At 39.6% G+C, this 14,169-nt stretch overlaps 1 protein-coding gene across 2 annotated transcripts in view; it reads left to right on the top strand.

Annotated features, from left to right (window-relative positions):
* Window positions 1-14,169, top strand: part of galnt17 (polypeptide N-acetylgalactosaminyltransferase 17) — a 37,291-nt gene that overhangs the window by 5,014 nt on the left and 18,108 nt on the right. For both annotated transcript variants that reach the window (XM_085130943.1, XM_085130942.1), the window contains 4 exons: window positions 2,554-2,720; window positions 7,407-7,581; window positions 12,591-12,788; window positions 13,274-13,391. In XM_085130943.1, the coding sequence (XP_084987069.1) occupies window positions 2,554-2,720; window positions 7,407-7,581; window positions 12,591-12,788; window positions 13,274-13,391 (658 nt within the window). The remainder of the gene's footprint in view (window positions 1-2,553; window positions 2,721-7,406; window positions 7,582-12,590; window positions 12,789-13,273; window positions 13,392-14,169) is intronic.

Raw genomic sequence — 14,169 nt, 5'->3', positions numbered from 1 at the left:
CGGCATTTTCAGACATAGACAGCATGAATGCTGGTGTCAGAGGAGTCTACTCTGTTTGACTGAAGGAGATTGTGGAGAAGTATGAGAGGAGCAAGAGAAACAGAAACAGGAAAAAATAAAAACAGCATTTTAAATGATCTTCTGTCAACCTGCTCAGTTTTTCTAGGGTTATTAAACTTGCTTCTCTTTTCAGCAATGTGGTACATGTGTAGAAATAAATGTGGACCCGTACTGCACATCAATACCGATCATAGATGTGACAGCATTAGTTTGTAGTGATGTTAAGTCTGATAAGTGCCATTAGAATGGCCATCAGCTGATGAGCTGACTCCTACAGCCATAATCACAGTCATACTCAGATTAATCAATGAAGCTGTACTTGTAAAGTGACAAGTTCACACTCCCACTTGTGCAATCATTCATGCTGTTCCCTTCTATCTCCTACACACTGCTGGAACTGGTTATGCTGATTGCACTGTCCCTGCCTCCTCCTGTTCTCAATTTGTATTAACATAATTGCTGTAGTATCTCCTACCTGCAGTGTATGTACATGCAGTATATCCCCTCCATGATTGTAATATAGGGGTTTTAAATATGTTCCCGTCAGGCTAGTCTGCCTCTTGCTTTTCTTTAGGAAGCTCTTCAAACATACAGCTTTACCTGCACATCCATTAATTAAAAGTTGTTAACAAATTGTCTGAAGAAGTAGTTTTTGGACATTTTATATTTCCACTAGACTGTGATCATGTTTGTAGTTTTTTTTTAAGCCTTATTCATGTGAACCTAAGGGATCTTCTGGAATCCTCTCTGTCACATATACAGCACAGTGCAAAAAATATTCAGATATGCCTAATTTTTAAAAACATTTTGCTTTCAAGGAGCCAGATTTTCTTTTCGTTTAGTTGAATCTTTAAGAACTAGGTGGTTCCCAAAAATCTGGCGTGCTGTGAGTCCTTAAAAACTTTGAGGAAACTGGAAAAGTAGCAGGACTAAATAACTCTGTACAGCAGATGAACTGTATCTGAAAATCATGTCCTTAAGATGTAGAAAAAGATAAAGAAAAGCAAAGACCTGAGAGATGCACTGGCCCTTTAATGCCTCCATATGCTGTTTGCTGAAGCCTCATCAGAAATGGTCTCAGTGGAAGGCTGTCAGGAAGCCATTTTTAATGAAGAGAAACAGGGAGAAAAGGCTGAGGTATGGTAAATTACACAAGAACTGGACTATATCAGTGGCAACAGGTCTCATTATGAATTCATATTTGACATTTTTGGTTCAAATAATTGTTGATATGACTCCAACAGAGGGTGTCTACATTCATCTGTAAAACACGATGAAGGCGCTGCCATGGTTTCAGCCAGTGGTGTTGGGAATCTTGAGAAAGCTGATGGATATATGAACCAGATATTAAGATTTTCATCAATCATGCAGTCCCAGCTGAAAAACATCTAGTTGGAAAAGGCATATTTTTTAAAATTATGACAATGATCCCAAACACATGGTGAATGCAGTAAAAGTATACCTAGATCAGTCATGGATTGGCCTCCCCAGAGCCCAGACCTCAACATTTATTAAAGCAGTGTGTTCAGGAAGGAGAGAGTCCAGGCTATGTTTGATAGTAAAGGTGGCCATACCAAATATTGACTTTCAAGTACATTTTTGCCTTATGTACTGTATTTCCATTTATGTTTGCATGTTTCAGTGAATTGCTGTGCCTATTTCCCATTTTCCCAGCAGAATATAAAGAAATGAGGATGCCTCAAGACTTTTGCAATATTGTATCAGAAGGAGAAAAAAGGTGACAAATGTCCCAGTTCTTCGTGGTTAATCTTGTTAATGTTGCCTTCTGTTTTCTAATGGTTTCCTGCCAAAGTGTTCTCCAACCTCGTGAATTGAAAACACTGGATTTGTTATAGAATAACTTCTAATTAGCTATTATTTCACAGAGGAAATAAGATAATCGATAAAAGAAAAAAAGACGTGAAAAGGAGACAATAAAAGAAGCCCCTTCCTTTCCCACATGTGCTAAACTTAGAGCCAAAGCCCCACCCTGCCACTTTCCTCTTCATTAGAGCTGTTTAAACAAAACAACTTAAAAATAGGGTTTCTATCTGAAACAGCACATGCAGTAAAAAGGCCAATGTGGAAAAAAAATCCTTGCGATTATAGTTGAACAGGAAGCGGCACTCGCTCTGCCTTTCAGCCCCATTGAACAAGACGTCAGCAGCTCCATGGAGGTAGTTTGGTCTGTTGCTGGAATAATTGAGGCTGAGTAGAGCGTACAAATTCAAAATTAAATATGCGAGCACTCAAAAATTAAGGTTCACTGAGAAATGTCCTCATTTTTAAACAGAAAGGCATATTCCTTGTTATTTAATATAACATTCAATTGATCAGAAATGTTAGAAATCATGGTAAATGGGCTCATCAATACAAAATCATTATTGTCTTTTTAATTGTATAACTTTGTAGACCATCACTCTAGTGCTCCACTGGCACCTCGTATTACTTAATGCAAGTAGTTTACAGGTGTTGTGTCGTGTCTTTCTACAGATGTAGAAAGGTCAGCTACTCAAGAGACCTTCCCCAAATCTCCCTCATCTTCATCTTCGTCAACGAGGCTCTGTCGGTGATCCTGCGCTCAGTCCACTCAGCTGTCAATCACACACCAGCGCACTTGCTCAAGGAGGTCATCCTGGTGGACGACAACAGCGATGACGGTCAGTATAGATTAAATATTCCCTTCAGCTAATACCAAATAAGAAGAGTGGCTTTTTCACCCTCTGATTAGAAGATGGTTTATAGTGAGTGAAACACAGAATTTCCATCTAAAATCCACTGAAAGTCATCAGCAGGATTTCTACTGAAAGCAACAAAATACACATCAAATTGTCATTCAGTATCCCAGAAATAATTATCTTATACAATAAGTATCATGTAATGTAAATATAATTATATAATTAAGTTATAAAACTGAAACTAGTGAGTGAAAAAGAGAATATTTGAATACTTTTTCTCATACAGGCATCGGCATATGAAAATAAATATTCTTGTCAATGTTACAAAGAAATGATTTCAATCCGTCAGCATCAAGGATTCCAGTTTTTAGATATATGTGTAGTATTTTCTTTATTTTTACTTTTTTAAATGCTTCTGAGTTTGTGTGATTTAGTAAGCGAGTTTTGTAGATTGAAGTTACAACCAGGCAAAAGACTTGTTTTACAAATGTCAAAACAATCATTGGAAACTAGGGCAAAGCATTACAGCCCTCTAAAACCAGTATTGTTTGAAGATTATTGCATACACAGTCTCCTATAGAGCTACCCTCTTTGACTTTGGCATGACAAATTCGTGTCCTAATCTGACCCAGCTTCACTGTGATAAAGGAGCTGAAAGCAAGACATAAAAGGACTTTAATAAACTAAATATAGCAACACACTAAACCACATTTTTGTTCCCAGTAATTATGTTTTAGTAGAACCTGGGCTAGGATTGAGGGTGGGAACAACCATAACTATGCAGACATGTACATTAGCTGATCACAATGAGACACAAACACACTATAAATGTAACACAAAGCATGTGTTCATACTTTTTTCATGTCTGTTACACTTAAACATGCAGATATATTGAAACATTGTTTCTAAAGGATGAAAGGCATCAGACTTCTGATGGGGCTGTGTTTGCATGTCATGGGGATGAGTGTCTCCTTGACAAAAGCTGTGGTCATTGCTTTTGAAAAGAGGCATTTTCTGAGGTGACTGATGGTGTCAAATGTTTGTGGAGGCAGACAGGCAGATAGAGGCAGAACACACAATCGGATGTCACAGGAGAGATGTCTCTGTCATATTTACCGGGCAGGGTGAGAAGATGAAGAGACGGCAAGAGATGAGAGGAGGGCGAGGAGATAAATTGGGAAAAGTGAAAAGGAGAGGGGAGGCACAGCAGAGATAAAGAGGTGTTGGTGGAGAAAAATAAGAGAAGAGGGGATGACGTAGAAGACAGAAAAGGTCAAAGAATGAAGAGAGCTGAAGGGTTTGAAAACAGGCAAAGTGAAAGGAGGGGCAATGAAGAACAGAGAAAAAGGGAGATGAGAAGGAGAGGCTCAGAGAGCAAACCAGGCTATTAGAGAAAGTGGCATCAAGAAAGGGAAAGGATGAGAGACAGGGAGGCTCTAAGATAAATGAGGTCGGACAGAGAGGAGGGGAGAGAGCGCAGGCAATGAATATCTAGAAGAGGGAGAAGAAGCAATCTAACAGAACGGAAAGCAACAGAAAGCAAAGAAAAATAACAAGGAAACAGGAAGAAAGAGATGAGATAGTCGAGGCTTTGGGGGATAAGGCTGCCAATGTCTAATTCATCTACTGTCAACAAATCCATGAAAAGATCAAAGCCAACAATGCCTTAGTCTCACACCCAACACTTTCTGACTTCCCTACTTTTTCAGTTTCACTCCCCAAGCCAATCGGCTTTTACTAAAGTGTCGCAAATATATGATTTCATTCTTATACAAAGGGTACATCATTTTCTAAAAGTGCTGTGTGCTGAAGTTTTTACAAAATGTTGCCCAAGCAGGAAATAGAAAATTGGACTTGGGTCTTTGGTTCTGAACTAGTTTCATTCGTGATTCATGTTTATCACATTTTTAGACTTCTTTGTGTATTTGTTGGTATAATTTATACTCCAAGAATCACCTTGGCAGAGGATTGTTGTCAGTGCTGTTTGTCTGTAGCAAGAATACACAATAACTCCCCGCTGAGATTTTATAAAACCCGGTGGAGTGGTGCATCGTGGATAAAGAAAGAATAGGAAGAAATTTTGCTGTGGATGTGGATCGCAAAAACTAGTCATAGCCATGAATGTGCTGTCTGAGTGTTAATTTCTTTTTGGCATCTGGTAATGCAGCAAGTTATACATTATCAAGAAGCATATGTGACAGTGCAGCTTACAGATGTATTTTAATCATTCTTATAAAACAATGGGACTTAGTATAAGAAACACGGAGCTACACAGTGGGAGAGTGAAAGGACTGAGACAGCTGAAGCGTTCTCTCACTTGACACTGCTGGTTGGCTGACAGCCAGCTATCCATCACAAAGAGGAAGACATTGCAGTGGCGCACAGGGCGAGGCGAGCGAACAAATAGTGCTTACCCCTCTTACTGCCTGCAAGACACCCACCGCCATGCTCTTGCCATATATGTTTGTATGTGAAAAAAAACACGCATGTGAAATGAGTTTGTGATGAAGAGTATGTGTGAATAAAAAGAAGTACGAGAACAGAGAGAAAGAAATGGAAGACAGAGCACGAGAAATGTGTTTTTCTCTGAAGGAATGTTGCTCTGTATATCTGTGGGTGTGTGATACAGAGGAAGAATGGCTGTGAGTGTTTTGGTCCGGAGGGAAAAGGCTGATGAGTTGATTGAGAGATCAAAGGTGGCGCAGTCGTCGATGCTCAGGAAGCCGTAGACCCCCGTTGGTGTTGTTTAGAGTGAGTTGGAGCTTAAAACAGCACCGCAGGGAGCTGAGTGAGAACTTTTATGTCACCTCTCTATTTGTATGTGTGCTTCTTTATTTCTTTATTTATAAACTGTGTTGTTGTGGTGATGAATTTGTATGTTTTTTTATGTTTGTTTTCAGCTTTTGATAGTGTAGCAGTGACAATAGTTGGCATACATTAGCGGTTATTTAGGATAGGATGAGCTAATAAGCCGTCATTTCTTTGTATTTTGCTAGGAAAATGGGAAATAGATGTAGCAGTTTATTGAAACTTGCAAAAATTAAGATGCCAGATGCATCTCTCAGGTTGTGTGTCAGTTTTTTGTTATTTTTTAAGGACACAACTTTCAAATTCTGTTTGTCTGCTGTAGATGTTTTTATTTAAGCTGCCAGTTCTTTTGTCCTCTACTTGTTTAGAGGACAGGTTTTTGGCTAATAGCTCTTTGGTAATCAGCTTGCTGGTGTGTTATCTTTGTCATTTTTTGTGCAGGAAACAAATTGTGTATTTGTGACAAGCTGCTGGTAATGTGCCAGTAACAAATTTGTCCCTTGAGTTAGGTGCCTTTATTATGTGTGAATGATTCATAGGAACAAACAAATAAAGGACTGCACTGAAAATTATAATAAAATGATGTCCAAAGAAAAACTTTGAAGGACCTTTAGAAAGCCTGAAGAACGTGAAATAAATTGCAGAATTAAAAGACAGTTCGGTTCCTTGGAAGCAAAATGTAAAGACAAAATGTTTACACATGGTTCTATGTAACTAAATAAGAGCTTTAGGATTGTCTGAAAGTATTTGTTTGGGTTTTTCCTTGTAAATTTTCTGCTCCACTCTATGTTCACCTGTTCTTTATTACCCGGCTGCTCTAAAGTGATTTCTGCCAATCTTTGTCAGCTCATCTGTGAGCTTGTTTCACTCATGCGCTCTGCAACAGTCCCTCATGTTTTTCTCTGCTTCACAGGTTTTTTACTCATTTCCCACCCCTTGGGCTTTGTTCTCACAATATCAGCTTTATTTAAATAAGCTTTCTTTATGGTGGTTTTGCTGATTTTGTGTATTAATTTGGAAAAGCTTACAAACCTAACACAAATAATTGGGGTATAACCCTCAATCTCATTGGGCCTGTTTGAGTGCACATATATCAACGAACTTAAAAAGGGCTAGTATGTGCACTCTGCTAAAGAAATGCTTTGATTATATATATACAGTGAGTATATTTTCATAGGTATATTGAATATTTTTAGTTCTTTGTCTCTGGACAGCCTAAAATAAATTTAAATAAAAAACACTGCTTAGTGCTTAGTGGGTTGCCCTTTGTGTTGGTTGTTTCATGCAACCAATACTAAGGCTTGATGTGAGGTTTATAAAGGAGTGCAGGCTGCCAGTGAGACAAGTGAGACAAAAGAGTTGTCATACTGGGAATGGTTGCTTAAGCTCACTCTGCTGTCCTTTCATATTTATCGACATGAATTCCAATTATTATGATTGCATGAAAATAATTATGCAAGCTAGGCATAATGTGTCAGGCTTTGATTGTTGCTGCCAGAGGGGACTCTGGAACAGCATTTTTCCTTTTTTCCTCCTTTCTTCAGTAAAGAGGCCTGCAATGGATCTGATGTTAGAGAAGCTAAGAAAAAAATACAGGCACTTTCCTTAGCATGTAGAGATTCTTCTTATACTCGCTATTTATGTAATTTAACTTAGCTGCAATGGTGATATATTCTTTTCAGGCTTTATTAGTCCTGACATCAGATCAAATACTGGAAAACTCCAGCTGGCAGACTGTTCAAGGACGCATCTGCAGATTATAAGCTAAACTGCAGATTCAAAGATCAACTAAAGATCAGTCTTTATAAGCATTTCTGACTTGTTTTGTTTGATGTGTTATCTTCATTTTCTGAACTGTAGAGCAACTGAAAGGTCCACTGGAGGAGTATGTGAACAAACGCTATCCCGGCCTGGTGAAGATTGTAAGGAACCAAAAGAGAGAGGGATTGATCAGGGCCAGGATCGAGGGTTGGAAGGTAGCCACTGCTGAGGTGACGGGATTTTTTGATGCCCATGTGGAGTTCACCCCATCATGGTGAGTAGGTCCTATCATCTAGCGGGAAGCACAGTGTTATTAACAGTCAGGAGTGAATTTTGGGTATTTGGAAAAAGGCTTATTTTAGTGTAAATTAAAGTGAAACAAAGCATTCAAAAACAAAAATGACATCTACTCAAAATTAAATCTGGAAAAAAACATATCTTTGCCAAATGTATGAACATTGGAATAACTTATTCATGATAACAACAATGACAATAATAGAGCTTTGGGTATCAGTGTTAAAATAGTGCTACAAAATGCAAAGAAACTATGGAAAGTAAGTAAGTAAGTAAAATTTTATTTATATAGCACATTTCTAGATAAAAGATCACAAAGTGCTTTACAAGGTAAAAAAAAACAAAAACAGTCAAAAGTTAACAAAATGCAATTTTAAAAAGATGTGTTTTTAGCTGTTTTTTAAAAGTAATCACTGAGTCTGCAGATCTTAAGTTCTGAGGAAGAGAATTCCACAGTCTGGCGGCCACAGTAGCAAAAGCTCTATCACCCTTGGTTTTCAGTCTTGTATACTGAATAACAAGTAGGCCCTGATCACAAGACCTCAGGGACCTACTAGGGGCATAGGGCTGTAAAAGTTCGATGATGTACGCTGGTGCTTGTTCTTGAAGAGCCTTAAATGTCAGAACCAGAATCTTAAAATGGACTCTGAATTCAACGGGAAGCCAGTGCAGCTGTATAAGCAATGGTGTCACATGAGAGTACTTAGATGTTTTTGTCAGAAGCCTTGCTGCAGCGTTTTGGACAATCTGCAGACGCTCAAGGGAGTTTTTGTTTAGACATGTAAACAGTGAATTACAGTAGTCCAATCGTGATGAAATGAATGCATGAATAACAATCTCCAGTTCAGTATGAGACACTATGGGGCTCAATTTAGAAATGTTTCTTAAATGATAGAAGCATGACCGAACCAGAGATTTGACGTGGACATCCAGGGTAAGAGCAGAATCAAAGGTTACCCCTAGGTTCCTAATAGACGATTTCACACATGTTGAAAGAGGACCAAGAGCATTCATTATGTTAGGTACATGTCTGTCTGGAGCACATACAAGGACTTCAGTCTTTTCTTCATTAAGTTGGAGGAAGTTGTCAGCCATCCAACCTTTAATGGTTTCTAAGCACACATTTAGAATCTGCAGCTTAGAAACATCTTCAGGTTTAAAAGATATATATAGCTGGATGTCGTCTGCGTAGCAGTGGTAGCAAATGTCCTCAAAGGGGCTCAAAATATGCTGGAGAGGAAGTAGATATATTAAAAACAATAAGGGCCCCAGCACAGAACCTTGTGGCACACCATAGGACAGGGACGTGGAAGATGACCTGTACTTAGAGACCGCCACAGAAAAGTATCGTTCATAGAGATATGAGGAGAACCACTCTAAGGCAGACCCAGATACACCAACCCAGTATTTCAGCCTTTCAAGCAAAATATAATGGTCATCGGTGTCAAAGGCTGACGTGAGGTCCAACATTAGGAGTACAGAACACTTTCCTGCATCGTTTTGCATAAGAATGTCATTGGAAACCCTAAGAAGGGCTGTCTCAGTAGAATGAGCTCTACGAAAGCCAGACTGGAATTTGTCAAAGATATTATGTTTGTCTAAAACTGCTGTAAGCTGCTTAGCCACAACCTTCTCTAGTATCTTAGCAATTAACGGTATTTTTGAGATTGGTCTGTAATTGCTAGTGAGAGATGGGTCCAGCATAGGCTTTTTTAACAGGGGGTGTATAACAGCAGTTTTAAAATAAGAAGGGACTTTACCAGATCCCAGTGAGGTGTTAACTATGGTGAGCACACAGGTACCAATAGAGTGGAAGACATTTTTGAATAACGATGCGGGTAAAATGTCGAGTGAACAGGAGGATGCTTTTGTTGCATTAACTATTTTTTCCAGCTCTGATAGTGAGATGGGTAAAAAGCTTTCTAAAACGACAGGCCGAGCTGGCGTAGGAACTGACAATGCAGATGCTGATGGGGGCAATTTTTTCCTTACATCACTAATTTTTTCTAGAAAGAAAGAAAGAAATGTTTCACAGTCTTCATTAGAAGAAATAATGGCAGCAGGTGGAGCAGGAGTAATAATATCAGTAATAGTGTCAAATAATACCTTAGCATTACCTCTGCTCTTTGCAACCAGATGAGAAAAATAAGCAGCCCTCGCATCTCTAATTGCATTGTTAAAAGAGGCTAAAAGATCCTTTAAGTAAAGGAGATGAACATTTAAATGGGTTTTTCTCCATAAGCGCTCAGCTTTACGACAATCACGTTTTATGGAGCGGATGTTGTCGTTTAGCCAGGGTAAGGACTTGGAAACAGAAACGGGTCTCATTTTAACCGGACAGATTTCATCTAAAATCGAAAAACAATGGTTATTAAATAGATCTGTTAAGAAATCAACGCCGTTTTGCGGGGATAATGTTAAATTAAAAGCATCCCAGAAATTCTCCGCTGTGGAGGAATTTATGATGCGTGAGATAATTGTCCGGTGAACAGGAGACAAAGGCTCATGAAAAGACATGTTAAAAAGAATACAGTGATGATCAGAGATAAAAATGTCCTCAGAACAAATAGAATCAATATTCAAACCCAAAGTAAAAACAAGGTCCAGCGTGTGTCCTTTGTTATGTGTGGGGCCTGACACATGCTGGGTAAAATGAAAAGAATCCATAATGTTGATAAAACCTCTGGCAAAGAGGTCGGAGTCATCATCAACATGTATGTTAAAATCCCCAACTAAAAGCAGTCTGGACAACCTCATAGTAGAGGACAGGAAGTCGCTAAACTCCGATAAAAACAAGCTATTTGGGCCGGGTGGACGATACACCACAGCACAATAGAAAGGATCCTTACTTCCGATTTTAATAAGCTGTAATTCAAAGGAAAGAAAGTGTCCAACTTTCACTGAGCGGCAGTTGAAACGGCCCTGAAATGCCACCGCGAGACCTCCTCCTCGACCAGATCCCCGAGGCTGGCTGATGACGGAATAGCCGTTCGGGCACATTTCAATGAGAGACGAATAGTCCAAGTCCCGCTGCCAGGTCTCAGTCAGAAATAAGAAGTCCAGATTTTTAGAGGATATAAAATTGTTAAGAACGAACGATTTATTAGTCAATGATCGGGCATTAAAAAGCGCCATGTTCAGCGGGGTGGAAGCATCATTTTTGGCAGAGGCTCGAGTTAAAGGACGTAAATACTCGGGGTTTGAGCCTTCACGCTCGTAGATTCCACTCACCGAGGGGATGAAAAGCCAGTCAGCAGGAGAGTCTGGATGAACCCTTCTGAGGCAGCATGGTCTCGGAGAGCCGGGCCCTGCATATCCAAGCAGGGACGTGGAAAACAAATTCCTCTCCATGGAGCTGTTCTGAGCATAAGTAACAAAGCACGCTCGACATCGCTTTCCAGTCAGACCCCGCCGCCAGAAAAGCCGAAGCTTCACCTGGATACCTGCTCTTCTTCCTCTTCTCCTCCGTGGTTTGCGGGGAACGCTGAGGACGTTTGCTGAGGATCCAGCCACTGGCGGAGGATGGAAAGTGCCAAAGGAGTGCGGAGGAAAGTGCGGAGGATGGAAAGTGCCAAAGGAGGAGGAGGATGAGACATCTTGAGCCATCATTGAAGATCGGATGGATAACAGCGTCAAACGATCATAAACCAAGGCAGCCAGTACATCATTGATACAAATAGAAAACAGCAGAGCAGAGACAAACAGCACGACGAAAGAGCGTGACAAACTGCACCCGGCAGCGGCAAAGCCAAACACAGGCGCCATCATACCGGAAGCTTTATGTATGTAAAGAGAAGACAAAGGATAGCTGAAGCTGCATAAAAGGAAGAGCCAAGCTATTTCACGCCTGAGAAGTTTTAAAATGAGACACTTGAGACTGTGGGATCAGGTTGAACAGATTTTATTTACAAAAAAAAAACCATCACAAGCACACATAAAACACACACCAAAACAGGACCCCTCTTGGAGAACTTAACCATAAAAAATTAAAGTTTTGTAGTAATTCAAAAAAGCTGAGTGCTTGGTGGTGAACTGAATCAAAGGCTAAATACTGTCAAGAAATTGCACTGATCCACACAGGTGTGCACACAGGTGTACACACAGGTGTTCACAGACGCGGACTACACCTTTCTTGGCTGCTGCCTCAAAGCACATTGTGCGCTGTCTATCTTGTGTGCTGCACAATATCGTTTAATATTCAGTATCTACTGTTATCTACTGCTAGCTAGTTATTGTGATGGTGCTGTTTTTATTATGTTTCTCTTTTTTTGTTTGCTTTCACTTGTTTTTTTTTCTCCATACAGGTGATCCAGGTGTTTTGTTTGTTTTTCCTTCTTTCTTCCCCCCTTTCTCACTGTCTCTTCTCCCCTCTGGTTTTCTTTCTCTCCCTTTCTTTCTTTCATTCTTTCTCCCTGTCCTATCCCCCAGTCATGTCTGTCCCGTTTGTAGCAACCAAAAATAAAATAAATACATAATTATAATAAAGGTCAATCAAATGGACCAATATGGCAAGGCCATGATGATCCACTTGGTAAAATAAATCCGCTTGGCATCTTTCTTGGCCTTAAGACAACAATTCTGATGGCTAAAGATCCAAATGGGACACAAAAATAAATAAATAAATAAATAAATAAATAAAAGCACTAATAGAAACTTAACATATCTTAAAAAAATAAAAATTAAAAAAAATTAAAAAAAGAAATTAGCATGCAATGAGGGACCTTATTAACCCCGCTAAGGCAACTTCTAATTTTTGAGCTCAGTGCATAACTTAAGGTATACCATGCAGTTCTCTCACTGCACCCTGCAGAGCTCAACTAGGCTGAATCAAACAGAATTAGTGATAAAACTGGGACGACACAAGGAACTCTCTATTTGACTGAAGTGGATGAAAAAAGTGGTGCTCTTAAAAGATGTTATAAACTTTGTTTCAGCACAAAGTAAAGTCAACTAAATGTGTGAGCGTGTGTGTGTTTGCACTTTTTTCAGGGCAGAACCAGTTCTAGCTAGAATAAAAGAAAACCACAAGAGGATTATCTTGCCGTCAATCGACAACATCAAGCACGATACCTTCGAGGTGGAGCGCTATGAGAACTCTGGCCATGGCTACAACTGGGAACTGTGGTGCATGTACATTAATCCACCCAAAGAGTGGTGGGAGGAGGGAGACATGTCTGCACCAATAAGGTACGCCAGCTTCTCCCATTTAAATGCGAACAGAGACCTCACACTTCTGAGACATATTTTTTTCCACTTCTTTAAGATTTTCTATAAAACTGCCTTCTTCTTCTTCTGCGTTCCTTTTTTAGTTTTGGGGAAGATTAGGGGAAAACAAGAGAAAAGCTCCTGATGGGAAAATTACAGCCTAAATTAGAGAGTGGTGAAAATAGGATTTTAATTATCTGATTATCACCCATATATTTGTGTTAAATTGGATTTCCTTCCATTCTTTAATTAAAAATTAAAGAATGGAAATCGCATGAGTATGCACAAAAATTTTAGATTTACCCTCCACATAATAGGCTGAAATATAAAGTGTGAAACTTTGCATAGTGGAGATTTGGGTTGTAGAAAAGTACTCAAAAATAAACATCAGATAAAGCCACAAAAAACTACATTCTGGTGTTTGCAAACGCTCGGTGTCACATGATAGTGTGTTTTCCTGGCTGCAGGACACCTGCCATGATTGGATGCTCCTTTGTGGCCAATCGGGACTACTTTGGAGAACTCGGTCTACTCGACTCAGGCATGGACGTCTACGGAGGGGAGAACATCGAACTAGGCATCAGGGTTTGTGTGTCACCCAGTTTCCTCTTGCTCCTGCTCCCTCTTTACCCCTGTAGGTTTTAAGTGGAGCAGTGGCCACCGTAGCGTGGCACCACTGATAAATGAGGCCCCATTAAGAGTCCTGGAGGACCAGTCCTGTGTGAGCAGCTCACAGCAGGGCAATGGAGATAAATGGGTCACGTAGAGCAGGAAGGTTGGAGTTTGTTTCTGTACATTTTGAGAGATTGGAGAGTCTTTTGTTTTTCTGCAAGGTTATTAGATTTTTCCTGAAAAAATAATGTCAAACATTTTCACAACCCGAGTATGTTGGCTTTATCCAGCAAGCTAAACAATCAAATATTTTTAGAAAGACAAAAACGGTTGCCTTGTCTTTGAGTTGACTTGGTCATAACTTGAATCTGAAATGGAAAGTTCTTATATCTTGTCATCAAAAATATCAAGATTCCCTCCAAAATTAAGTCTAGTAACTAAGTCTAAGTAAATAAAACTGCTAAAATTCAGCTTCAACGCACCTATTAAAAATATTACAACTGCTGGAGATGAAGTATTAGCAAAGACATGAATCTAGCCCACAATGTCACATCTCAAGAACCACAATTCTTTCTGCTCCTCTTTTACTACAAAGCAGTGGGACACACTTGCCCTGCGACAACAACATTTCTACATTTCACTACAACCCTTACAAGAGGATTGTTTGGATGTGTCCAGGGAGAAGGACCTCGTTCAGGGAAACTCTGTCATAACAAGCACTTGAATCAATGACTGTTTGGGTTTTAACAGG

Source organism: Neolamprologus multifasciatus, chromosome 14, assembly GCF_963576455.1.
Source record: "Neolamprologus multifasciatus chromosome 14, fNeoMul1.2, whole genome shotgun sequence".
NCBI lineage: Eukaryota > Metazoa > Chordata > Actinopteri > Cichliformes > Cichlidae > Neolamprologus > Neolamprologus multifasciatus.
Note: the sequence above shows the minus strand (reverse complement) of the source record. Positions and strands in the feature narration are given on the sequence as shown.